The sequence below is a fragment of the Ovis canadensis genome, chromosome X (assembly GCF_042477335.2).
Source record: "Ovis canadensis isolate MfBH-ARS-UI-01 breed Bighorn chromosome X, ARS-UI_OviCan_v2, whole genome shotgun sequence".
Lineage (NCBI taxonomy): Eukaryota > Metazoa > Chordata > Mammalia > Artiodactyla > Bovidae > Ovis > Ovis canadensis.
The window spans coordinates 108,921,497-108,948,328 of NC_091727.1; the positions used below are offsets into that span (position 1 = coordinate 108,921,497).

A 26,832-nucleotide genomic window follows, 5' to 3' on the forward strand; every position below is an offset into this window, starting at 1 on the left:
CAGCCCACGAATTCATGAATTGCCGCTGTGTCTGTCTGGAGTCCGGCTCCTGGGCGCTGGGAGGGAGTTCTCTCGGCTTCTGCCTGTATTTACTAGTCAAGAAGTTCGAATTGTTGCCAATTACAGAACCCAGCCCCTATATTGTCACGGGGTTGAGGGGGCTGTGGGGAACAGGATAGAGTAGCAGGGGGAAATGAAATTGTTTTTCTCTCCAACCTTTCCCTTTGCGCCAGTAAAGGATGAACCAGCTTGTGGAGATGGGAGGTATGAGGGAAGAGGGGACAGGAAGCTACCGCCTGAGAAAGAACCAAGTCCCACTCTTGATTCCATCGTCCGACCCCCAGAGCAGGCTCCTCTGCCCTCTTTCCCCATGCCCCCTTTTCCCCAGCGTCTCCTCTGACTCTGAAGGAAAACTAGGTTTCTCTTGGCCAAAATTTGAGTTCGCAAGAGTCATCAAAGACACACAGGTTGAAAATCAAAATCATCGTCGTGCACCCGGGTACCACTGAGAGGGTATCGTCCATCTGTAGTGCTCCCCAATTTCTAACTCCTCAAGGGGAGGACACAAGCCAAATCTCAGTTCCCTTTGCTTCTAGGTGGACTTTTCATGAGAAATACGGTGCAGGAGCACAGTGCTTTCCGCTTTGCTGTGCAGTTATACAACACCAACCAGAACACCACCGAGAAGCCCTTCCATTTGAATTACCACGTAGATCACTTGGATTCTTCCAATAGTTTTTCTGTGACTAATGCTTGTAAGTAGATCTGCTTTTCCTCCTTGTGGGACCTGGGGACCTCATTTGCATTTCGCTTATGGGACTTGGGGTCTGCACTCCGTGCTGGAGGGGGGCTGATTGCCCCAGTAGACATTCAAGAGGCTGGAGTCAATTCAGGTTTCACGCGACATAAATGAACGCCAGAGGATCCTGCTGAGGGAGGGACTTAAGGCTGTACACAAAACTCTGTCGTGAATAATGTTTGATGCAAAACTTTCATTTTCCTCCCTGCTAAACTGGCGCTCCCTCCCCCGCCACCCCGTCCCCTTTCTTTTCCTTTGGCTGGGGGAAAAAAAAAAGGAAAAAATAGCATAGTTGTTCATGGAAATTTTTTCTGATGGGATTAAAGAAAGAAGCCTCTTGATTGAGTCAATTCAGGATGTACATTACTTGACTGTTAAAGCTAGCACCTGGCTGTGAGAACGAGCTGAATTTGACAGTCACTATGTAGGAGCCAAATATGAGAAATTCTGCAAACAAGTGACCTTGAGGGACAGATCAGGCTGGGTTCCCTGGTTTCTTTCTGTCCTAGAATATCACCTTTCTTACCAAGAGAGCTCTGATAGGAACTGATAAGACTCCCAACTGATTACAAGTGATGAACACCTGGCAAACTGACGGGAAGGGAGAAAGTGCTCAGAGGACTCCCTGGAAAAAGCTACCTCTGTTGTCTCCCCTAGTGGTGTTTGCTCCCTGCCCCCATGGTTAAGGACAACACAGTTCTTAACTTAGAGCAAAAGGTGGAAGGGGGAGGTTGCAGCAGGAAACTGGATATCAAAAGGGAGCAATTTCATCAGCCCCGAAACAGCTTCTGAAACAGCTAGTTGTGCCCTGTGATTGTCCCCGTGGAAAGGGGACATTTTAAGAAGTAAAGCCACAGGAACCCAGATGACTAATAGCCTGTTGGACACAGGTTTTTCTGGAATGTTTTATGAGAAAGACTGATCATTCTTCATCTAAGCTTATTTCATGAAAAGTTTTCACACATCAATGAAGGTGATGATGGCATAAATGTGTTTTGCTGTTATGGCTGGTGTATTTGGGAATTTTTGACTTTTGATTTTCTTTCAGGGGAGAAATTTTATATTTGGCTGGGTAAAACTTTGTATATGACATTCTTCAAATGCTTCTGCCTCAAAGGATATGTGATTTCCAAAAACTGTTGACAGGGTCTCCAAGGCCAAGGGTTCCTTGGATTTGAAGACTTAGGTCAAGGGGATGGAGGTGAAGTACTTTGCAAGAAATGGTGACAGTTATCAGCTTTAAGAAAATTTTCTCTGAAGGTACAGATCCTTATAAGAACATGTTCTGAGATACTCTGTATTTGACATTCTTTGGCTTTCTGACATTGACAAAAATAGGAGCTTATTAATTCCAGCTAAGTGTGAAAGTTACAAAATGTCTGTCTATACTTTGCATCTTATTTTGGTAATCCCAGCCTGTCTTCTGTAGCACACTTACAACACACATCTGACAGTTAATCCTGCAGCACTGTGCTTGTCTAGAGGCTGAATTTCAAATGCAGCTTCCTAAGTATCAATTAGAACAGATTCAAAACCAAATACATGAAACTATCCAGATTTATTACTATTAATAATGAATAACATTTATTTCAACTCACTTTAGTGCCTTTCCACTGATGAGGACTGAGATAAAGAGTGCTAACTGACTCCTCAGGAATGACTGATTTCTAAGGGTTTGGGTCTTGTTTTTTATGGGCAAATCAGATTGGCACTCGTCAGCCCAGGGCCATCAGAACCCTACTCAAGGAGCATTCAGGAAATAATCCTTGCTGTGTGAAAGGTTCTCAGGTTTGAGAACAGGCAGTGAGTCATCCATATTGGGTGTTGAGTTGCCTTAATGCCTTATCTCTCAGAGCAATAAAGGAACAACCATGAAAGGAAAAGAAATTGATCAGAAGCCCCTACCCTAAGTCCACAGCACTTCAGCTTCTAAGTTTACAAGACTAGGTTATGGATGGGGGCTTGAAAGTGTGGGATAAAGGGTGTGGCTCACTGGGCAACAGGAAAGACAAAACAGAAAGGTGACCTTGCCCTTCGTCATGCCAAGTCCACACATATGCACACACTGACTCACACAGGAGACATTTCCAGAAACCAGAGATGTGTACCCAGCTGCCTGTTGCACACTCAGACTTTACAGCTCAGAAGACAGAGGAGGAAAACTCATCATCTCTGGTCCCCAAAACAGTCCTCTTTGAATGTCACAATCACTGAATGGGAGCCAGATCTCAAAACTGTCTCCGACGGATAGTCTCTGAATGCAGAACACAATCGTTTCACGGGGCCAGTGAAGTCCTGTAGGTGGATCTCATTTCTTGCCCTGGCCTTTTTCTTTTGGAATTGAAGATCACGTGACACAGATGTTGGCACACAATACTAGTTTGGCACTAGAAACTGGCAGGTGATCCTGGTTCCGTTCTTACAATTGATTGCACTATGGCGCAGAGACCAAAAACAAAAACAAACAAAAAAAAACCCTGGATCTCTGGCCTGCCCCTCCCTGGAGATCTAGGGAGAATTTGAGAAAACCCCAGATGAGTCCAAATCTGGTTGCCCACCTCTCCTATCTGATTCAATATGGAATAGAATGGTAAAAATTAAAGACATTTCCCCCTCTTTCTATTCAGAATTCCTTGTTTCAGCTTCCCCTAACACTAGAACTGATTTCTTTCCATGATCTTTCCTACACCCTCAATCTTAGGGCAGGCACACACTTTTGAGGACACAGGTATTATGCAGGTAAACAAATATGCCAAAAATAAACAAATGGTAATGCCTCCTGTATATGTCCCTGCTTTCCCTCCACATCCCCTCCTCCAGTGTATTCAGAGAGTTTCCTTGCAATGAATCCCAGGCATCAGTTATTTAAAGACTCTTCTTCATCAGCAACCATTTTTTCTTTTTTTTGCACAACTTCCAAGAGGTTTGCTTAAGACAGACTCCAACTTCATTTCGCTTCTTAAGAGGCCAATAAAAGCATCACTGGCTTTGAAAGGTGGTTCATTTGGGATCTCAGTTCAGAGGTGAATTGAAGTTTATCGAAGAGATTCATCTGATTTGGAGCACATGTTCTTATTTCACAGGGATTAACTGAGTTTGCTGCCTTCCTTTTCAATTTGGCCAGGTAGCCCCAGAAAGAAAGATGGTGTGAATAGTATGATTCCAGGACACGTGCCTTCAGGCACACACAGGTACCCCTACACACATAGTCAGTATTCATGAAAAGAGATGTACACACATGCTTTACATTGTACACACATCTGTTCTTTAAAAACCAGATTTGATCATCATAAGGCTTTGGGGGAATGTGGCAGCACCCAGGGACTGTCAGGTCCCCTTGGGGTGGCTTGCTTGCCCTGGTTCCTCAGGAAATGCCTCCGATTCCCTTGAAGTCTCCTCCTGTGTCTTGCTGCTGTGCACTTGTAGTGTACTCCACACTACATCGCCCCAGCCTCTGCAGTGTCAGCTCATTAGCACACAGATCTCATATTCCCTCTCCGCACTGTCATTGCAAAAATTGCTGTTGTACACCTTTACAGCCAACAAATGTGCTCGTGGATTACGCACTGTTTGCAAGAGGAAAGGAAACGGCAAATGTAACCTTAAAGGTTATTCACCACAGAATTGTGCTCTTAACGCACTTGGCTTAAATAAAAATCTGTTGATGGAGGCGCAGTAGTGATGGTGGGACTGAGAGTGGGACTTAGGAGTGCAGGCTCTAATGGAGCCCCAGGCAAAATCCCTTTGGATGGTGAAATGTACCTCATCAGCTGCAAATTTGTGTTCCATTAATTTTTTTCAAGCCATTTGAAGTATACCTGCTAACTGAGAGCATGCTCCTTTTTAACTGAGCGCGTTTTGCTACCAAGTTAAGTGTCCTTAGCTGAGACAGGTTTTTGTCTCTTGCCCACAGAGTCACAATCTAATTATCTCATTATTCTAATTGCCAGGTTCTATTTAACTGTTTAAGTCCATCTGGGAAAGAAATGTCTCTCCTGATCCTATTCTCTGCTCTTGGCTGGGTGTTGTTTGGTTTGCATTTTACACATCATCTTTGGAAGCAGGGTGAAGACCCATCATATCCTGGCACCTGCCTTCAAACAGATCTTGGCACACTAACCATTGTCAGTTGCTTCAGCTTCACCTCCCACCCCCAACTCCCCCATCTTTGCACTTTAACAGCTCTCCCCTCTGTCTGCTGGCTGGTCTTTCATAAGCTCACTGGAGCACGAAGAGGTCGCCAGTCAAAGATTTCAGTCACCTTCTCACAAGCTTTATTATGTTTTTTCTTTTTTCTTTAATCTATTTTTTACGTGGCGAGGAGGGAGGAAGGTGATGCCGTTCATTTGGGCCATAAAAACAGCCGGCAATCAGCGGGCTGTAAAGATGAGCCTCCAGCAAAATGTATGACCGCCCCTAGAAGGCAACTTCCGCTTGATCTACTAAGTGGAGCGGGGGCGACAGGAAGGGTCTGGGGGCAAGGAAGAAACAAAACTTCTTTGTTCTCCATCTATGACCACTGCGAAAAGAGCCATGGTTTTTCTTCCTCTCAGCAATTTTAACTTTTTTTCCTTAAAATGAAACTAGTTTCTCACATCCGCCACTTCTGCCTCTATCAGAGGTCTGTTTCCTTCATTCTGCCTTTTTCTCGATACTCATCAAGACTCCATGAGAATAGTGGGGGCTGGCTGAGATTGTGACTGTATTTTTTCTAACTCCTGGTATTTTTTAAAATTTCATTATTATGGGTAGTCAGCGGTGATTGGCTGGTTTCAGTTTAACAGATGGAAAAATAAATGAAGCTTCTGAGGCACCATTATTAATCTTCCTTTGTGGATAAGAGATTTGTTATTTTTATATAATTGGCTAAGGGATTAAAAGACAGCATGCATTTTTAGAGAGGGCCAGAATTTAAGAAGGTAGAATTCATACCTTCACAGGGAGGTGGGGGGATACATATGCTAATTCTGATGATTCCACTTTGAACTTCCTAGACTGAGACCACAAATATATTTGAAAGACCTTTCAAAAAACTTCCCATCTTCTCTGAAGGTCAGGAAAATTATTTGCATACTTTACCTGGCCCATTAAAAAAAAAGTCAAGTTTTGACTTTGTTCCTTTGGTGCTTTGACTTTGATGCTTTGGGTCTAATTAGATGACATGTCCACAGGAGGGTGCAATTAAAACCCTAGGTAGGGGCTCCGGGTACTTCTCAGCAGGAGTGTAGGAGTTGTGCAGACACAAAAGGAAGTCCCTCCAGGCTTGGGAAATGTCTGAGAGCTGACAAATAGCCTCAGCCTGTCTGTGGGGTGAGCCTTGAGCCAGGGCAGCAGCCCCTGAAAGGGGTCGGTTCTTGGCAGAAGTTCCACATGGACGGAATTTGTCCTCTTCTCACTTCTTCCTCTTCTCTTGCCATTATTTTCTCCTCATGCTCCACCTGCCCAGCCAAGGCCCTTTCACTGGTGTCCCACTGGCCCCTGAGTCAGAGATCTGACCCACCATACCAGGGATTGTTTCCTAGTCTAGACTTTTCCAGTCCACATGCTCCTTCTCTAACCAGAAGATCTCTGTCCTTGGTCCATACTCCTACTTTGAGGGTGACAGCTTTCTATCTAATTTAAGAATCGAGCTGAGAGTGGCTGATACAGGGTTAACATACCTAACTGGGGAGTGCTTGCTCTAAAACCAGAGACAATGGGAAACCAGAATGCCTCAATTCCAAGGAAAGCCACTCAAACAGGAGTGTTTCTGGACATGAGGTGCAGAGCAGCTGTTCACTCTATCCAAACCAGAGATCAGCTGCCCCTGGTCAGGGAAGACCTCTACAGGCCAAAGTCAAATCCAAAAAAAGGGGATATGTGTATATGTACTGCTGATTCACTTTGCTGTACAGCAGGAACTAACACAACATTTTAAAACAACTATACGCCAATAAAAAATTATATATAGAAAATAGCTCCCTACATGTGGTAGGTTTGGTGTAAGTTCACCCAAGGCATAGGGGAGGGGCAGCTTCACCATGTTGAACTTAAATGTCTTTGTGGTCATTTGGGAAGCAGCGAAAGGTCATAGGGACTCAGTTTCTTCCTAAAGAAGACCGTATGTGCAGCTTTTCGTATCTTAATCATGCCTCAGTAAAGTAGTTCTTAGAAAATGTCAGCTTTTTAGATGTACTACCTAAAGAGAGGCGGCTGCAGAGTCTGAAGGTGCCTACGTGGACCCTGGCAGGGGGTGCACTGGCAGGGAAGGGAGGCCATAGGAGGGGAGAAAGGTGCTGAGGAAGCTGGTCTCAGACTGAAAGCTCTCTTTCCCTGGGGTGGCATGCAGAATGTAGTGATTACGAGGCAGCATCTAACTCGAGAGGGACTTGGAAGCCTAGGTGACCAGTGTCTCCTCCCCACCCCCTCCAATTCTCCCTTCTTTTTTCTTAAGTGTACACTCTGGTTCCCCCCAACACACACACAATGGAAAGAAGCAGAATACTCTGTTCTGGATTTCTGGTTGAGCAATAGTCAGAGAAGTGCAGTAAGTCCCCTACATATGAATGAGCTCTGTTCTGAGAATACATTTGTAAGCCGTTTGTTTATAAGTCCAACAAAGTTAGCCTAGGTACCCCACTCACACAACCAGCTATTCAGTACTGTAGCGTAATAGGTTTATAATACTTTTCACACAAAGAATATGTAGAAAACAAACAAAAAAGAAAGAAAACACTTTTAAACCTACAGTACAGTATCCTGAAAAGTACAACAGTAGCAACTGCATCACAGCTGCTTTTGCACTTGTTTCCAGACATCCTGGACTTGAAATAAGGATAGTCTACTACTGTACTCTACACAGTACTGTAAAGTACACAAAAGCACAACCACTTGTGGAGTGTACATACATGTGACAATGTACACCAGACACAGGAACTAACACGTGATTGGCCATGCGAACATATGTTCACACCTTTGAAATTTCACAACGTGAAGGTTCATATGGAGATACTTTACTGTGTTTACTGCCCTCTGTCTGGACTTCCCTTCTCCTCAGTTGCTAACTGCCATTTACTTCTTTAGCACTTGTCATCAATGTGACCATCTGTACTTATTTAGAAGGGGTGTGGGGATAAGAATGAGGAAAGGAGACACAGCTGGTCATGACCCTTAACTCCATGGGGCACAGTTCAGTCTAGAACAGCACTTCTCACCTTTCATGTGCGTAGCAGACACCTGGGATCTTGTCAAAATGAAGATTCTGATTCAATAGATCTTCAGTGTCCAAGAATCTCCATTTCTAGCAAGCTCCCAGGTGATGCCAATACTGCTGGTACTCAAACCACATTTTGCAGGGAGACTGTGCTCACCAAAGAAAAAGGCTCCCCCAAACAAGCTCTTACCCACATGACTTTCAAAGAAAACTTTATAAGAGACACATTTGGCTCATTCTGACTCGCGGATGTCCCTATCATGCTCTTAACCACCCTGCGTTCATTTCAGCCATGTCTGTAGATGTCTGATGAGAGCCTCTATTTAAGAGTTGCTTTTCATAGGGCTTTGGAATGGAAACTGGAAGGCATGCTGAGGGGGGAGGTAGCTCATGAGCCAGGCTGACAGTAACTTGGCTTCTTGCCACACCCCAAAGTGTCCCTTTTAGAAACAACCTGCCCAAGAGAGCAAAGGTTGGCATGCAGTTCCAACTGCCTCTCCACTTTGCTTCTTGGGGTCAAGGCATGCCAGAAGCGGGCACGTAGCATCTGCTCCTCAGCTGTCCGACTTTCCTTCAACAGGGTTAGCAATATGAAGTACAACACAACCCAAGTTATGTCTGCTTCCCTAAGAGCCTGAAAAATTGACTCCATTTTCAAGGCTGGTGCCAGGCACTCATTGTGAGCTAGAGGGGAGGGTGGGGAAGTGATGTCACTTTCTAACATATGTGAGCTGACGAGTGCTCCAGGGAAGTCATTAAAAGCTTATCCAGTGTCATTTGAGGACTATCAAATAGCACCGTATCACCCCCCAGTATTGCCCCCCAACAGTCTGCCATTAGTCTGAAATCCCAGCAATTCACTTATTTCTGTTACTGCACTGAAAACCTGTGCTAAAATGCAAGCATGCCATCTCTGGTAGGGAATGCGTTAAATCCTTATCAGCCATTACTATTTCGACAGTAATTCTTTGTTCAGATTACTACCTGTTACCTTGCAGGATCCTCAGAGGAGGTTTGCAAAGACAGGTAAGTGACCCCAAAACAAGGGACCTGCCCGAGAGAGTGGGGTGCCCAGTGCATGGTGGGCATTCAGGGGGCAGTGGGAGACTCTGAGAGATGAGCAAGAGTTACTCAAATACACTCCACCTAGTTTGCAACATGTGACCTTCTCCATAGATCAAAATCTGGTCCTTTATTAACTAAAATTTGAATTGTTTCTGACCCTCCAAATCACACCTTTCTGGTGGTAGTGGTCTGCTGCTGCTTCCGTGCATGGTCGTTTCTTGCAATAGATAACCCCAATCTCTGGGATCCCTGTAATTACTGTGAGACATTTTCAGAAGGACGATCAGTTTGTGATAAAGGGTGGTGAGGATTTTTTTTAACGTGTAAAAATGTTGCAATCAAAAATAGTCCTCCTTCAGTCATCTATGATTGACTGATCTACCTTGCCAAGTACACATTACAATCAGGGCCCTCATCCTTGCTGCTGCCCAGAAAGGGATTGGCTACCAATAATAGATGAGACCTGAAGAGATCAGGACCCAGTCCACAGAGGAATCATTGTGTGGATGTGGGTGTGGGTTTCTGTGTGGATGAACACTTTGGTAAATTTAAGGTAGAAAGGCCACTAACATCCACAGTTAGCCAGAACCTGTTATATATTCACATTCTTATATCTTATTGCCGTTTCCAAGACTACTTGTTGGTGAGTTTAAAACAGTATTTCTTGAATTGGCCCACTTGCAGCAGAATCACCGGAGATGCTTGTTAAACGTATGAATTCCCAGGTCACACTTCAGACATATTGAATCACAAAATAAAGATAGGCCTTCTTAACAAACTCTATGGGTAATTCTAATGCACACGAGACTTATCACTGGTTTCATTAGCCCTGGTAGTGTGAACAGAGATATGTGGATTCATATTAAATATTTGTTGAGCATCCCTTCATCTCCAGGCACTGACCAGGCACTTTCTACACATGTTACTTTTGCAAGTGAGGTGCTGTTGGCCCATGCAAGCATTAGTGAGTTGGGCTCTGAGCTTGGAAAATCAAGACTTGAAAGAGCTAAGAGACTCACCTCAGGTCACAGTGTCTGAGGTAAACAAATCAAGCAAAAATGTTCTTTGAGATGGTAAGCAGGGACAAGAAAATGATCTGCCTTGACAGTGCTTCTTTCCTTCTTGGCTAATGATTGGTCTTTAGCCATGATGTAAGCTAGGTGGCATGGCAGTGCCAATCCATTTGTTAAAATGATGCACTGCAACCAGTTTATATAGCATTCATTGTGCCATCCTTGCTAGCAAGAAACTTAATACTTGCTAATAACTCCCATTCCTTGAACCCATGCCACATGGAAAACATTGCACTAAGCATGGTACATGTCTTATCTCATGGAATCATCATAGCATTGCTAGAAAGGAGCTACTCTCATCCCCATTTTATGAAAGAGGACTCAGAGGTGGTTATATGCAACCAGCTCAAGGGCATGTGCATGCCCAGTTGCTCATTGTGTCCAACTCCTTGCAACCCCATGAACTGTAGCCTGCCAGACTCCTCTGTCCATGGGATTATCTTGGCAGGAATACTGGAGTGGATTGCCATTTCCTCCTCTAGGGGATCTTTCCAATTCAGGGATCAAACCCACATCTCTTGAGTCTCCTGCATTGGCTGGCACTCTTTTTTTAACCACTGCACCACCTGGGAAGCTCAAGGTCACACAGTTGGCTAATTAGTGGAGTCAGGCTTCTACCTGAGATCTTCCTATCTCTAGAGGTGGGCCTCAGTGTCAATTGGGGTTGAAATCACAGATGCTGATGAGCCAGGTGGATCACATAAACGCGGAACTTGGGCTTGGTATAGAAGGGTGGGTGGGGCCTGTGGCCATCTGGAGAGTTCATGTCACTTCTGGAATACATTCAAATCCAATATGAGACAAACAAAACATCTGTGATAGGACTTGGGGTGGGAAGAGGTGGAAGGTATGAATTTCAGACCGCTGCACTACACTATCCACCTCCCTCTACCAACTGAGTTACTGGCTGAGGGAAGCTCTATTAACTGATAGTCATAATGAATGGGGGGAAAAAAAGAGAAAAATCTCTTCTTGGTAAAAATCCTCTTGACTTTTTCTTCATTGTGTTCCATCAAGTTACCTCGATATGGCAGAACTTCCCCTCCTTTGTCTTTTTGGCCCTACATGCATACACTGTATATCCAGTAGTGGCCTTTCATGGTTGAGTGCCAGCTCAACTCTGACTAATCTTCTCCCAGGCAATGCTGAGGCCTGCAGCAAGGTCAGAACGCTGGCACAGTCATTAACAAGTGCTCAGCAGGCCAAAAGAGATACTTCCAGGCAGTGCTATAGGAGAGACAGCTTAGACTCTGGTACATGCAAATTCTACAAATGGGAGGCTGCTGGGTCAAGTAAGTTTCTATCAACATTCACCTAGGGTAGGAGCTCCCGATACATCCCAAGACAGAGGTTCACCAACTTTAGACAAGAGTCCAAAATAGAGATGTATAGTTAGTTGCTTGGAGTTGTAAACTGACCTAAAGCCAATCATTGGTCATTCACAATCCTTAGGTATATTTCACTGGATACCAGTAGCCAGTCATTGTTAGAGTGAGGGCTATAGGTCTTTTCCCCATAACCTCACTGGCAGGTATAAAAGTAAACCTTATCTAAAATTCTTTTTCTCATGAAAATAATGTCAAGCAGGCACAAAAATGATTAGACAGCCTGTTCTGTCCTGTCGGTTCAGTCAAGTACAACACCCTTTCCTTCTAGGTGCACCAACAACACCTCACACAAAGGTTCACTTGAGGCAGAAAAAACAATACCCTAGTGGCAGGATGAAGCTAACCAAGAATCCTCATTGGTGGCTGCCCACATGACTATTTACAAAATTAAGCCTAGGCTACTATTCCAAGGGATAACACTATAGAGCTTGTTAGATGCTTACATCTTCTTTCTGCTACTTTGGGAACATCTCTACCATATTTCTAGCCAACCCACATGTGTTAAACACCACTGATTTCACCATTGAGAAATTTAATGCTAGTTAACAAAGCCTCTGGTGTTCATTAAAGATAAAGATACGTGAAATGCTTGTGAAACCACTTCTTGATTAGAATTATTAAATGCTAGATAACCACTCCTGTACTCTGTAATTCCCGATAAGGGTAACTGACCACCCCAAGGTTGTAGATTCAGACTAAATAACACACATATATACTATACAATTTATGTTGAAGTCGTAATAAAATAAATTACAGAAAATATAACATTTGAAATAACATGTTTCTTAGGGCCTTGGGAAGCAGTTAAAGTTGTAGGGGGTTGTGGGTAACAGCAGACTGAGCAATGGAGCAAGGATTAGGAGATCTGAGTTCCAATCTCAACTCTGCCACCTGCTGCCTGGATGACCTTGGACAAGCCACTTCCTTCACTGGTTCTAGTTTTTATCATTTGTAAAATGGGAAGTTTCTTCTGGATGATCTCTGAGGAGGCTGCCATGTTTTACATCCCATCATTCTTGTCCAATTCCTACCAGCTCCATTTCTAGTAACAGTCTCACCTCATTGATTACTGAGGAAAGATCATCCAAAATGAAGCTCCTCAGATTCTACTACATCTAGAAATTTCTCTTCATATTCTTCTATTCTCTGTCTTTATAAGACTGTGACGAAACTACTGAATCCTTGAAACCAATGGACAGTGTTTCCAGCCAATTGTGCTTATCTTTGCTTGCATCTTCCACTTGCTAGCTCTTCCACTTGCTAACTGTGAAACCTTGGGCCAAGTTACTTACCTTGATTGTGCCTGATTTCACAATAATAAAGTGGGGATAACAATAATCCTCACTTCATAGAGTTACTGAGAGTTTTAAATGAGATAATTCAGAAATACACATAAGGTACTTAGAATTGTGTTTGGCACATATTGGGTATTATTATCATCAACATAATCATTAGTTTAAAACCTTTTGAGCTTTTTGTCCTAAAAAGAGAAACCTAGTTTTGAAAAGTTAAATCTCTTGTCACTTTAGGGATCAAATTTCCTTCCTAAGTAGCTGCCCTCTGAGGCGTTCTACAGTTCTCAGCTCTGCTCCAAACCCAAGATTATTTTTTTTTTCCTGCCAAAAAACCCATCATGGCACCCCTTCTAATCACCAGCCCCAAATCATAGCCCTCTACATCTCTCACCCATACATCCAAATTTGCCCCCCTAGTTTCTCTGTTGTGAGCTACTCAGATATTCTGTGATCAAAAATTCAGAGGTCTATTTTTATGCATAATTGAAGGACTATGGGTTTAAGAGAAGAGTTAGTCTTTCCCATTATCTTCATCTCTAATTCCATCCACTTCTAATCACACAATCAATCATCCTTTCTGCTCTTTGGTGATATTCCATTATCCAAACAGCACAATAGTAGCCCCCCTGACTTCTAAAAGGCTCAGGAGGCATCCACAGGTCCTCAGATGGTTGATTTGGGAGAAAACACTTGGGCCAAGCACCCAGGGGACTGACTCTACAATAAGGCCCTGGAGCTTCTCTTAGAAATGGGGTTGCCCATGGAGGGAAGAACAGCAAGAAAGTGCTCAGGGCCTTCTCGGAGGAAGTACCTTCATTTCCTTGGGCATTAGTGAATGAAATTTCTCTGTGGTCCTGGAGTCAAGAGCCCAGGGAACTGAGGGCTGAGGCCCTCCATACCGTCCATTCTTCTCTAAAGCAGACACTGTCCTGGCACATACACATGGCATACATCTTCCCCTAGACTGTCCCATTTCCTGGTGATACTTGGCATTTGACAATCATTTTAGTCTCTTGCCATCCAGATGATGACAACTCAATGGAAACCCACTTATGGCACATCTCCGAGTCTAGTCAACCCTTTAACTAAATACCAAGCTCTTACCAGAGTTCAGTCCACCTTGTACAAGAGTTACTAAGAGTGTCCTTTGAGCTCCTGGTTCCTGTCAGTCCCAACTCTTACTGTCTCCAGTTCTTCCCTCTCCTGCCTATAGACATATCTCTAGAATATGAGGACAGGTTGAGAACAATGAAGGAAGCTGAGCTCTCTCCTGGGTAAAGGGAACTGGAACTTCCCAGCTCTTTATACACTCACTCCTGACTCTTGGGTTTGGCACCTAACTCTCTGCAGCAAGGAGTTACCCTTGCCTAGTCGAAGGTTGTTTCTGCTACTTACTTTGGGAGCAACCAAAGGCCCAAGGATGGCTCCTAAATTGGACTGCCTGCCTTTGAATCTTGGCTCTGTCTCTCAGTAGTTGTATGACTTTGGGCAAATGACTTAACCTCTCTAAGCTTCAGTTTCCTCATTTGTGAAATGAAGGTAATTATAATAGTAACTACCCAGGACCCTACTTGGTGGTCCAGTGGTTAAGACTCTGCCCTTCCAATGCAGGGGACATGGGTTCAATTCCTGGTTGGGGAACTAGGATCCCACATGCTAAGTGGCATGGCTAAATAAGTAAATAAGGGTTTGTGGTTGGTTTTTTTTTTTTTAATAATAACTACCTTATAAAGTTGTTGTGAGGCTTAAATGAAATTATCCATGTAAAATATTTATTGTGATGTCTGCCATATAGTAAGTGTTCAATAAGTAGTAGTAATTATTAACACAGAGTACTGAGGTGTTTGGTAAGTGGAAGAGAGGAATAGAATTAATCAGAACCAAACTATGCAACAGATTTTTCCCATCTTTGGCCACCCCTAAAGCCCTGAAAACTAATTTTTATACCCTCTGTGAATCTGTAGCTGGAACCAGGCCAGATAGGGTCATCTTTGAGTACTCACAGTGCTGCCACAAGTATAAAGGATTTGCTTTGGGGGAGAGCAAAGGAGAAAGGAAGAACTGACTAGATTCCCCCCAAATCCAGGGAATACATGCCACTATGTTTAATCATGCCTTTGTTGACTGAAATTGTCTAGAAAGACATGATCTCTTCAATTTTTAAAAATCTAAACAAGATATGCTTGAGATAAAGCAACGTGGATATGCTAACCTTGGTACTTTCTGGCTTGGAGGGAAGTACAACCATTCTCCAAATGTAAAATTCTATTTTCATACAGTTGAAAGTGGGAGAGTGGAAAAGTAGATCCCAGAATCTTCGCTTAGACAAGGAAAAATGTGGGGCCAGTTGAGCTCTCCCAGCCATGATTTTTCTGAATTCTTTTCATTAAGGATGGTGTGTGGATGGTAGTTTAGAACATATCAGTTTGAGTGGATGGATTTTCTTCTTTTGAAGTTGCTTGCCTAAGTCAGGCCAAAAATAGCATAGGAAGAAAGTATGGAAAAGGTTAAAAGAGAAATTTTGCTAATGTGATTTTTCAGCATTTCAGTCTTCATTCTCTCCAGAGCAAAGGTTAACTAGCCCATTCCATAAACATGGCCTCCCTACAGAGGATCCTGCTGAGGACCACGAAGCAATGCAGTCTTTTTCCTCCCCTCTTCTTTGTATTCTGGCATGATCTACCAGTATGCTGTCTCCAGCAGGCCCAAACCTGGGTGATACCCAAAGCATTGTTTTCCTTTACATCTCACACTACCCTTGCTCCACCTGCATCACCTCCTCTTCTCATTTCCTATCCAACCCCCCTGCTATGTTGCCTCATGGGATCACTGACTTTTTCCTCTCAGGTGAGGCAACTAAGGAACAGAGAGGCTAAATAACTTGACCAAGATCACACAGCCAGTGATTGTGATGCAGGCCTTCTGACTCTTGACCCCTATCTGAGATGTCTTCCCAACATAATCCTTCTTCTTTGAACTTTCACTGCTGCCTCATGATGTTACATACAAAAATAATGACAACTCTGTCTTTTTAAAATAGATGGCAGAGCGGAAGAGTAAAGTCCACAGCAAGTGAATTTGAAATGCAGTAAAGCATGAGTTTCAGGGACCACGGTTAATGGTATCTTACATTTAGTGCCTCCCATGTTAACATGTCATTTTCCCATCCTCTGATTTACAGTCAGGAATGAGCAAAACAAAGTCTTGAAATCCTGTTATAGATCAGAGACGATTGGAGATAGATCAAGCGGTTCTAGCCCAACTGCTTCATTTGGTGGATGAAGAAGGTGAGGCCAAGAGAGGAGAAGAGATTTGCCAAAGGTGATGTGTCTCCCTGAAGGCAGAAGCAAGATGAGAATCTAGACTATCAGATTCCCAGAGCAGGGTCTTTGCTACCACGTTTTCTAACAGCAGAGTGTTGTACTGAAGTAATACCATGCATTTGATTATGTTACTGTTTACTGGTATCTTTTTTCCCTCTAATTGTTTCATCTATATAAGTCATTAGGTTTTTTAAATGTAGGACATTTTTATGATTATAGAAATTAAAATATAAAATTTATTCATGCTTATTATAAAAAATTTGAAAACATAGATAAGAAAAATTGTCCAAGTGAAAAAAATCACCCCAAGTTGGGTTTTACCATATGTACAGATTTTTATCCTGCCTTTTTACTTTATGTTATTCAGGGAACATTTTTCTGGACCTCTTAAATGTTCTTTGAAATTTTGATTTTTCAATGTCTATAAATTATTATATCACATAGTATCATTTTATGACATATATATACAATGATTTATATGAGCATCACCCAATTTTATGCATTTAGGTGGATTCCCCATTCACTGAGGTTTGTAATTATGCCTCAACTTCCTGTAATACCTACATCCTAGCACAGGTTTGAAAATACAGTATTTAATAAATACTTGCTGACTGATTCATTGCCTTGACATTTCTGAAATGACCATTATTCTTCCACTAGATAGGGCAACCAAAGTGACAACTTGACATTCCAATGTCTATGAGGTACATGTTATATAACTCAAAATAGGCAGTATAGCAATGGTGGTTAAGCTCAGAAGTCAGACTCTCTGGGCTCAAATCCTGGATCCATCACTTTGTATTTGAGGATAAGAAGCTTAACCCCACCAAGCTTCCGTTTTTCTGTCTGACAAATGAGGGAAATGGTAGTGCCCACCTCATCAGGTTGTGGTTAAAAATTAAATGATAAAATATATGGAAAGTTCTTGGTATATAGTGAGCACTCAACAAACATTAATTGCCCTTATTAATATTATAGACTATATCTTTTGTCACAGGAATAAAGCCCCAGACTAGGAATGAGAATATGTGGCTTCTCATTCCCTCCCAGCTGTTTTCTGGCCCAGTGATCTTGCATGAGTTCTTTTAATTGTCTAGGTCTCAGTTTGTTCATCTACAAAATGGGAATAATAATACCTGAGCTGTGTACCTTACAGGGATTCTATGAGAATCAAATGAGAGAATGAATGTGAGGGTGCTTTGAAAACGAGGAAGTCAAGTAGGATTGTTAGATCTGTAAGCTTAGATGTGTTGTATGGTTGTTGTAGGTAGAATGAGAGATGCAGAAGATATGAGACCAGACTGAATATGCTGACCCTAGAAAGCTGTTCCTAAAATTGAACCCCTGGTATGGGAAACAGTGATGATTAGAGAGCAAAGAGACCGTACGGATCATCTAACCCAACATCTTAATAAGAAAAGTGATTCAGAGAAGAGAGAGTTTGAGGTCACAGAGCCAGTTCCAGAAATGGGACTAGAACTCAGGTCTCCTGATTTCCTGGGCAGAATCCTAAAGCAGCCACTGTAGCCCTTTCTTTATTGACCTTTGTCTAACAGGGATAAGGAAAAAATCCAGTATTTATAGAATTCGTGTAGGTAGGAATTGATTAGTTAGGAGTTTATCGTGAGGACAAATCCCATAGAGCATTGTTGTTTTTGTTTAGTCACTAAGCCATGTCTGACTCTGTAACTCCATGGACTGTAGCCCACCAGGCTCCTCTGTCGATGGGATTCTCCAGGCAAGAATACTGGAGTGGGTTGCCATGCCCTCCTCCAGGGGATCTTCCCGACCCAAGGATTGAAACAGTCTCCTGCATTGGCAGGTGGATTCTTTACCACTGAGCTACCTGCAGAGCCCTCAGAGATATTAGTCAGCCACTAAGGATCTTTGGGGAGTTTAAATTAGCATTGTTGTTGTTTAACAACAAGTCGTGTCTGACTCTTTGCGACCCCATGGACTGTAGCCCACCAGGCTCCTCTGTCGATGGGATTCTCCAGGCAAGAATACTGGAGTGGGTTGCCATGCTCTCCTCCAGGGGATCTTCCTGATCCAGGGATCGAACCTGGGTCTCCTGCATTCCAGGCAGATTCTTTACCAACGGAGCCACAAGGGCAGAGCTCCACTCTTATTTTTAGGTGCCAACCTTATTGCAGATAAGGGAGAGGAAGGGGGCAAGAAGGTGATGGGCGGAGGGCATCTCAGTCAGGTAGGTGAGTGCACTCAAACTTGGCCGGGTTCCCCAGGGACTTCTCTTGTCCCCAGAATGACCGGAACAGCAGATGGCCTTTCTTTGTTAATATTTATCTTTGCAGTCAGTCCTCAGTTGTGTGTTTTTGGAAAACTTGGTAAAGCAGATGATATCGCCAGTTGCTTGAAAATACAATTGCCAATTGTTTGAATGAAGTAAATTGATTAGTGCCAGAGGACTATTCATGTGAGGCTGCCACGCACACAGACCATGTCAGCCAGGAGCTGCAGCGCTGATGGCAGCTGAGAGAGCACCGCCTCCCCTGAATTATGTCCCCCCAGGTCCTCGGTAAATATGTGTGTTGGATACTTTCATCTTTACGCTACTTTAGTTGAGATGAGAGCACATAAACACTTCTATCTGACAGCCTTTTCAAGTTCAACACCACAGAAGGTTATTTGAAAAAGAAACAAGAAAGGAGTTTTTCAATAGCAGGCTCCAGAGGTGACTAAAAATGCCATCCAACAAGGCAGCCCATTAAGAAATGTAGTGTGAAATGTGTTAATACAATAAACCCAAATGAGGTCTCACTATTCTTAGCTGGAGAATGGTGGCCGCCTTTCCCAGCTGCCGGCATGGCCCAGACAGAGTCCATCAAGGTGCACCCCTTACCCCAGCCCTCAAAGGTCCCTTCAGCTGAAGGAGACCCTATCGCCAGAGGCAGCTGATCTTCTCATCCTCCACAGCTTTTGTGCAGAGGGCCTCCCTGCCTAGGCCAGAAAGCCCTGGGGGAAGGGAGGAGAAAATCGCTAAAAGTCCTTTTTCCTGCAGCAGAGACCGCTAGCTGCTGCACAAAAAATGTTCACCAGGTGAAGGGCAGCCAAAACCAGGTCTCTTCTGTCTGGAATAAGTGTCTAAAATCAACAAGATGGACCAGAAAGGTAAAACAACCTTGCTCATCAAGCCCTCTTAGGCTAGAACAAGGGGCTCCCCTCGGAAACTGGAAAGGAACAAATTTCAGGCGAGTCAAAAGAGGCCTACTTTACACTATGGAAAATCTACATAGGGAACCCCTTAGCCCAGAGTTAGTGGCAGCTGAAAATACAGTCAGAGAAGGTTCAATCCATTCCTGCTGTCTGGGGGACATCCTTAATCTCGGAGCTCAGAATCAGTCAAGACAACCAGATCCTCTGCCAGCCTTAGTGAGTGAGTCCTGAAGATATGGCCTCAGGACTGTGCTTGTGCTTTCCAATTCAGCTTAAAAGAAAGGTGATACTTAGGATTGGTTGGCTCCGCGTGAATTGCTCAGATCTCTGGTTTGTTTAGAGTTAGATTCTTCCACACATATAAGGGAGACAATGTGTTATGGAAGAAAAAACCTTGCCCCAGCCCTGTTACTACTAACTGGCTATGTGATCACCTCTCTCTGGGCCTCACCTTTTCCCATTTGTAAAATAAGGGTGTTAGACGAGGTGGACCTCCCCCCTACCCCCCGCAAAGGTCTCTTCCAGCTTCAGATACATTTCATTCAGATGACAGCAGCATTCCCTTGGGGAGTTTTGGAGGGGCTCAGCCCCTTGCCCTGCCTTCCTCTGCTCAGGAGCTGGGGGGCTTCATGATGCTCTGAACATCCCCCAGACTCCAACAGGATGTCTTACTCAAGACTGGCATCTACACCTGAGGCCCATGCTCTGGGATTTATATCTCCCACTCCTCAACCCTCCAGCTGCCTTGTAAGAAGGTAGAAATGGTTCTATATGGGGGTTTGCTTTGCTTCAGTGCAGTAGGCAAGATTGGGCTCCAAATGTCAAAGGCAACATTGCACAGGCTTTAAAGCTCGGGCTGACTGGGGTTAGAATTCTGATTCTGCCGCTTTCAGCTGTGTGACCTTCAGCGAGGTGCCTAGGCACTCTGTACTTCTGTTGCCTCATCTGTGGACTGACAGTTACAATACTGCCTCCTTTCTAGAGTGTTTGCTGGGATTACATGAGAGAATTCACATCAAAGGCTCAGCACAAGGCCTGACATATAGCATGCTTCTCCACTCTGCATTAAATAGACGTCGAGCTAAAAATCAAAACCGGTAAATCCATATTGAGCTAGTCATCAAGGCCATAACGTTTAAGCACTGGGAAATTATTTAGCTTTTCAGAGGGAGCCCCCATGCTTTGGGCCCTATTTATTATTATTCAGGGGCATTCTATGGGCTTCCCTGGTGGCTCAGATGGTAAAGAATCCGCCTGCAATATGGGAGACCTGGATTTGATCCCTGGGTTGGAAAGATCTCCCAGAGGAGAGCATGACCACCCACTCCAGTAGTCTTGCTTGGAGAATCCCAGTGGACAGAGGAGCCTGGCAGGCTACAGTCCATGGGGTCACAGAGAGTTGGACACGACTGAGCAACTAAGCACAGGGGCATTCTGGAAACTTTACAGTCCAAAAAGAGAGCTATTGCCGGTGGCATTTGGGTTACCCTCCAAATCACACTATTAGAATGGGTAGTACTTTTACCTCCCTGTAGAGCCAGCCCAGCCCACAAAGATCCTGACAGAACGGGAGGATCCACGGAAGGGAGGATCCTTGATGTGGTTCATTCACTCCCAGTGTGGAACAATCTGTCACCTTTCTGTGCAGGGTGCCAAGTGAAACTGTGAGGTGAGAAGAAGGCTGTTAAAGTCGCCTCTATCTCTTCCCCCCTTGGGTTCTCACCAAGCGAGTGCCACGGAGGGAGAACAGAGAGAGGCTCTGCCTGGGTACGCACAGCTGGAAAATGGCAGGTTGAGACCAAACTCACCATACAGACGGGAGGAGTTGGCCTTTTGAGATAAAATAACAAGATGAACCTGAGGTAGGGCAGCATCAAAGATGATGAAATTACAAAAATGTTTACTAAAGGACCATTCCTAAATTCCTCCAGCCCTGACTTATGCTGTGCAGCTGTGTGTCCGGGGGATGAGGAGGAGATGGGCACAAAGAGCATGGAGAATCAGCTTCTTTTCATACAGTTCCCCTTGACCACTGTCTGGAGGGTCAACTTTGACCTGAAGACCCCATAGCTCATCTCACACAGGCTGCCTAAAGATAGTTTCTTTTCTTAGGCTCTTGTGAATGAGAAGTCCTCCATCTTTGTGGGAAAAGAACCCAAGTAATGAATTGGGATACATGCATGAACATAAATATGCCTTAATTGCTGAATGGACTGAGTATGGAAGCAAAGAGATAAAGAGCATCCTTCAAGGTATACCAGGTGTGTGGGAGGGTGAGAGAAATGATGACCTGTACTTTACCAGGAGGATGGCTCATGGAAAATTCACTTCACAGTAAGATAGGAAGGTAGAAATTATGACAATATCCCTTCCACAGTTAAAGACACTGAGGTTCAGAAGACTTAAAGCATTGTTGCCAGTAAACGGTTGGGGCAGGACCCAAATCTGTCTCCTGATCGCCTGATCTTATGTTCTTTCCATCCACCATGCTGTCTTCATTAACTAACATTGCAAAGGTTCCATCTAAGCTATTTTTCCAGATAATTGAAGCACAGATTTTTCAGCAGTGCAAGTGCTATTTTTATTTTAACCGTTTTTGAAGAAGAAGTCTACAATGCATCCCACACCTCCACGCCTTATTATGCAGAGAATACAGATTACTGTGCTTTTAATCCTCTATTTTCATAGCCTTCTAGCTCTTCTGTCACTGTGAGGCTGACAACATTCAATACTTTCCTGGGTTAGTGAAGATAACATATTAGAAATCGGGTGCTCCTGGAAGCAGGCATGCTGCCATGTGACAGTTGACAGTGAAGGGACAATATATGGAATTACCAGCCCTACAGGTGCAGCTTCCTGGGGCTATTTAGCTTCACAGACAACACAGCCAGCACCAGAGCTCCTGAGAAAGACCCAGAATTATCAATAGAAAATGGGATTGCATTGATTTTATTGCACTGGGTACCAAGGAGAAAGGATGCAGGGCGAGATTCATCCCAGCTGGGAGGAGGACTTTTTTCACTAATACTGTTTAGAACTGCTTGTTCAGGGTGATTATCAAAGGTACTTTCAGACAATATAGTACTGTCTTTAAATTCTTGACACACAATGCAGCCTCTTATTGTGTGCAGACCACTTCCGCCACCCTCCCCTTGGTGTGCCACTGCTTTACTGGGTTGGAAAAGGCAGGGTGGGAGGTTTTCCATTTTAGAAAGATTTTCATCTCAAATGGCTCAAGAGTTGGTATGTGTAAAGGTGCAGATCTTCACTGACCTGGAAAATGTATCCCATATGAGATGCATGGCAAACGACTGTGCGTGTAGCCTGTCACTTTCCTTTCCTTTCCCCACCTGTAATCTCAAAGAAAAAAACATCCCTCAGAAGAAACCCACCAAAGATTGCCATCCTATTGGTCTGCTGCAATTACTTGGATCTTTTCAAGTTCCAATCAGAATGGGCTCTGCTGTGCCTTCTCCATCTCTGTCTCCTCTGACCCGGCAAAGTTCCCCATCTTTCATCCTGTCACTTAGTTAATGGTGTGTGTCCCTCCTGCATCCATTCCAGAGTCACTGGCTTCTTTTGCTAGTGGAGTCGTCAGCGAGATGCTCGGCAGATGGCTCACTGGCTGCCGTTCTTGTCCCCTCACTGCAGCAATCTGTTGTTCTAAATCAAAATGTTAATGAAAAATAAAAGAACGCAGTGCCAATGTCTGTCTGATTTAAATTAATATAGAGTCATACCTTTTGAGGCAGATTTTACTGGCACAGGGTTCTCTGTACAGGCTACCCATGTTGAATTTTTTTTTTCTTCTCTCTCTAACTAAAATTAAGCATTTTCATTTATCTGAGTCCCTCTTGGTACCCCCAACCTGTTCTCTTTAATAATAACAAAAGTCTAACAAATAGTCCATTTTGGCATTTCAGGCAATGGCATCTCACCTGGCAGAACATAATTTTGAGAGATATTATACGTGATGTCTAATTATAAACATGCTTTGATTAGATGCTGTTTTCAATACTGGAATGACATGTTTACTAAATGCTTCGAGTGCAGCTTTAAGTTAGGCATGTGGTGATTGAAATCTCTTTCAATCCATTTGTTTTAAAACTGCTGGCAAAATCATTGCTAATTTACTACTTTATTTACAAGAGCCCTTCACGTTCTCTATACTCAGCATAGTATTCATTTCTGCTGCAGTAACACAACCATTCCTCTCTTTGGAGAAAATGTATGTTTCTGCAGGATCTATGCAACCCAAATTTCAATTTCAGTTTAGAGAAGGAATCACAATGATGTTAACACATCTGGTTGAGGGACGAGCACCTTGGTATTTTAATTTGCCCCCAAATTCTAGAAACCCAAAGAACAGCAGTCTCAAAGGACTGCAGAAGACCACACCTTCATTTGCTCTTCCTGTGATTCCTTTGTTAGATGCTGCTAGGAGAGTATTGGGAGCAGTAAGAGCTAACACAGTGCCTCCTCCATACCAGGCACCCTTCTTCGTGATGTCTGTTTATTCACTCTTTCAATCATCACAAAAACACTATGATTTAGGTCTGTTTCACAGGTAAGGAAGCTGAGGTGTACAGAAGTAACTTGCTGAAGGCTATACCACTGGTAAGTGACAGCTGACGATAAACACAGTCAGCCGGGTCCCAGAGCCTTTGCTTCTAACCACAATACCATGCTTTACTGTGCTGGCAGAGTTGCAAATGCCAGTCTCCTTGGAAATATTGTTTTCTTTTAGATCTGTTGGAGGTTTTCTTTGCTCCAGCTGCTGTGCAAGTTAGAATTAGGCTCTTACTTCCATGGGGCTTGCTCCCTCACTAAATGCACGTGCTCTTTGCATGTGTCACTGCCGTTAAGGCTAAGGTGAGTCAGGCCAAATCAAATCGAGGCTGCAGGCAGGCAGGAGGAAGGCCTGAGTTTTCAGGTGGGGTGCCAGTCATTAGATCCATCATCTCGGTGCTGTGCACTCGTCCAGCCAACAGTCCTGACAAGAAAACGCCAAATGAGTCTATGGCCCCCAAGCTCCCATCTGCACCAGTTGACCATGTAGAATCTCTGCTGACACACACCCTCTGGTCACCTGGCTTCTGTCTCAGCACTCCCAGCTACCTACAGGCAGAGACAACACACAAACCAAAGGCCATTGAAACCTTTCTCCTGTTGCCCAAAAGCCATTTCAGCTGGTAACACGAACAATAAGAGTTGGTTCTAATTAAGTATGTGCATTCCAGGCCTAGGGATTTACTGAGGTATCAAGTTGTTCAAAAGAAAAAGCCCCCAGTGGGAAAGGATTGAGTAGAGAGGCAGTTGTTTCCCTTGCTAAACCTCACTTCTGTAGTTGTATTTTCCTGGCCTTCCAGGGACTAAATGAAAATGTAAGTTTGGAAAAAGAGACTACTAAACAGCAGGGTATATTAAACAAAACCCTGGGCTGGGAGCCAGGAGTCCTGGGTTCCAGCTTCAGCACTACGTCTAATCAACCATGACTCTCCAGGTCTTAGACCCTTTGTAAAATGCAAGAGTTAGAGTGAATAGGCTATGTATGGAGGCTTTTCTAACATTAAACACTGATTTTTACCCTGATTTTACCCTTCTCCCTTTTAATGACTGATTCTCCCTCAAGACAGAAGGGTACTCAGAGAATGATTTAACCAAATGAAACAGAGATTTGAACTCTTTGGGAAGTATTTCTGAGCATCCAACCCAGACCACTGGAGTCAAAAAGTAGATTCCGTGACTTCCCTGGTGGTCCGGTGGTTGAGACTCTGTGCTTCCAATGCAGGGGACATGAGTTGCATTCTGGTTGGGGAACTAAGATCCTACATGCCATGTGGCATGGCCAAAAGATTAAAAAAAGTAGATTCCCTTTTTAGCCTTATCTCTTTAAGTTGATATTGCTGGATAATTGCTCACCTCTCTGAGTCATCAAATCATAGGCTTATTACATTTCTAGGATGAAAAGGACCTAAAAGGTCAGCTTTTGCCATGTCCTTTCAGGGACAGGCTTCCCTTTGTCCAAATACAACCAGTCTAAGCATGGAAACAATGCCAGCTTTATACATAAGCAAAAGAGATGTTGCTTACCTGTCTGCATATCACAAGTGCTGGCATGGGTCATCGGACCCTCACCCCCAAATACTTCTTGCTTCTGCTCAGTGATGCCAAAAGTCCCTTTAACAGAGGGTCTAGACTTTTATTCTACACTGAAAATCTATGACAGATACAAATCCCTTTAAAAGAGGTGACACTGTCTATATTCATATCATGATGCATGTGACTCACATAGATTCTATCATGAAAGCAGATTTCAACAGGAAAGAGAGGTCAAAGATAGAGAATTCTTGAAGACAGTGAAATAGACTTCAGTGATAGGGGTAAATCATATAGAACAGGAATGGATAGGTACGGAGAACCTAAAGTAGTGGCCTAATAGAATGTGTAGAAACTTGGAGTCACATTTGGGCTTACATCTCAACCTACCACTTACCTGCTATATCACCATGTGCAAGTCTCTTAACCTCCCCAAGTCTTAGTTTTCCAAGCGGTAGCATTGTAATAATATTGGGTTAGCCAAAAAGTTTGTTCTGGCCAACCCAATATTATCTACCTCACATAGCTACTGTTGAGAATTGACATAATCAGGCAAAGGCATAAGTGCAGCATACTTGATTTAAATATGCTTTCAGCCCTAAATCCACAGTATTGTCATAGATTGCTGTCTTCTGATGTGTCTGTCCTTGATTACACCTCTGCAGCTTTCAGGTATAAGTGTTGTTGCTGAACTCTGGTCTGTAGCCACTGGTAATACTGTCTTAGCCATTCATGGGGTGTACTGAATATCTGATCTAAGCACCAGCCAGAATCTCCACTGTTAAGCAACTGAAATGCTAACTTAACCCTGGTCAAGATTTACAACCACAAAGAGACAAGTTCTGTGCTTATATTAAATAATTTGAGGGGAGCCATAGACAACAGACTGGTTCAAAATTGGCAAAGAAGAACGTCAAGGGTGTATATTGTCACCCTGGTTATTTAATTTATATGCATCATGTGACATGCTGGGCTGGATGAAACACAAGCTGAAATCAAGATTGCAGGGAGAAATATCGACAACCTCAGATATGCATATGACACCACCTTTATGGCAGAAAGCAAAGAGGAACTAAAGAACCTCTTGATGAGGGTGAAACAGGAGAGTGGAAAAGCTTGCTTAAAACTCAACATTCAAAAAACTAAGATCATGGCAACCGGTCCCATCCCTTCATGTCATATAGATGGGGAAACAGTAGAAAGAATAAGAGACTTTATTTTCTTGGGCTCCAAAATCACTGCAGATGGTGACTGCAGCCATGAAATTAAAAGACGCTTGCTCCTTGGAAGAAAAGCTATGACAAACCTAGACACTGTATTAAAAAGCAGAGACATCACTTTGCTGACAAAGGTCCATCTAGTCAAAGCTATGGTTTTTCCAGTAGTCATGTATGGATGTGACAGTTGAACCATAAAGAAGGCTC

General features: G+C 43.5%; 1 protein-coding gene across 2 annotated transcripts in view; it reads left to right on the forward strand.

Moving 5' to 3' along the window:
* GRIA3 (glutamate ionotropic receptor AMPA type subunit 3) overlaps positions 1-26,832 on the forward strand; it is a 310,222-nt gene that overhangs the window by 1,232 nt on the left and 282,158 nt on the right. For both annotated transcript variants that reach the window (XM_070290779.1, XM_070290780.1), the window contains exon 2: positions 597-755. In XM_070290779.1, the coding sequence (XP_070146880.1) occupies positions 597-755 (159 nt within the window). The remainder of the gene's footprint in view (positions 1-596; positions 756-26,832) is intronic.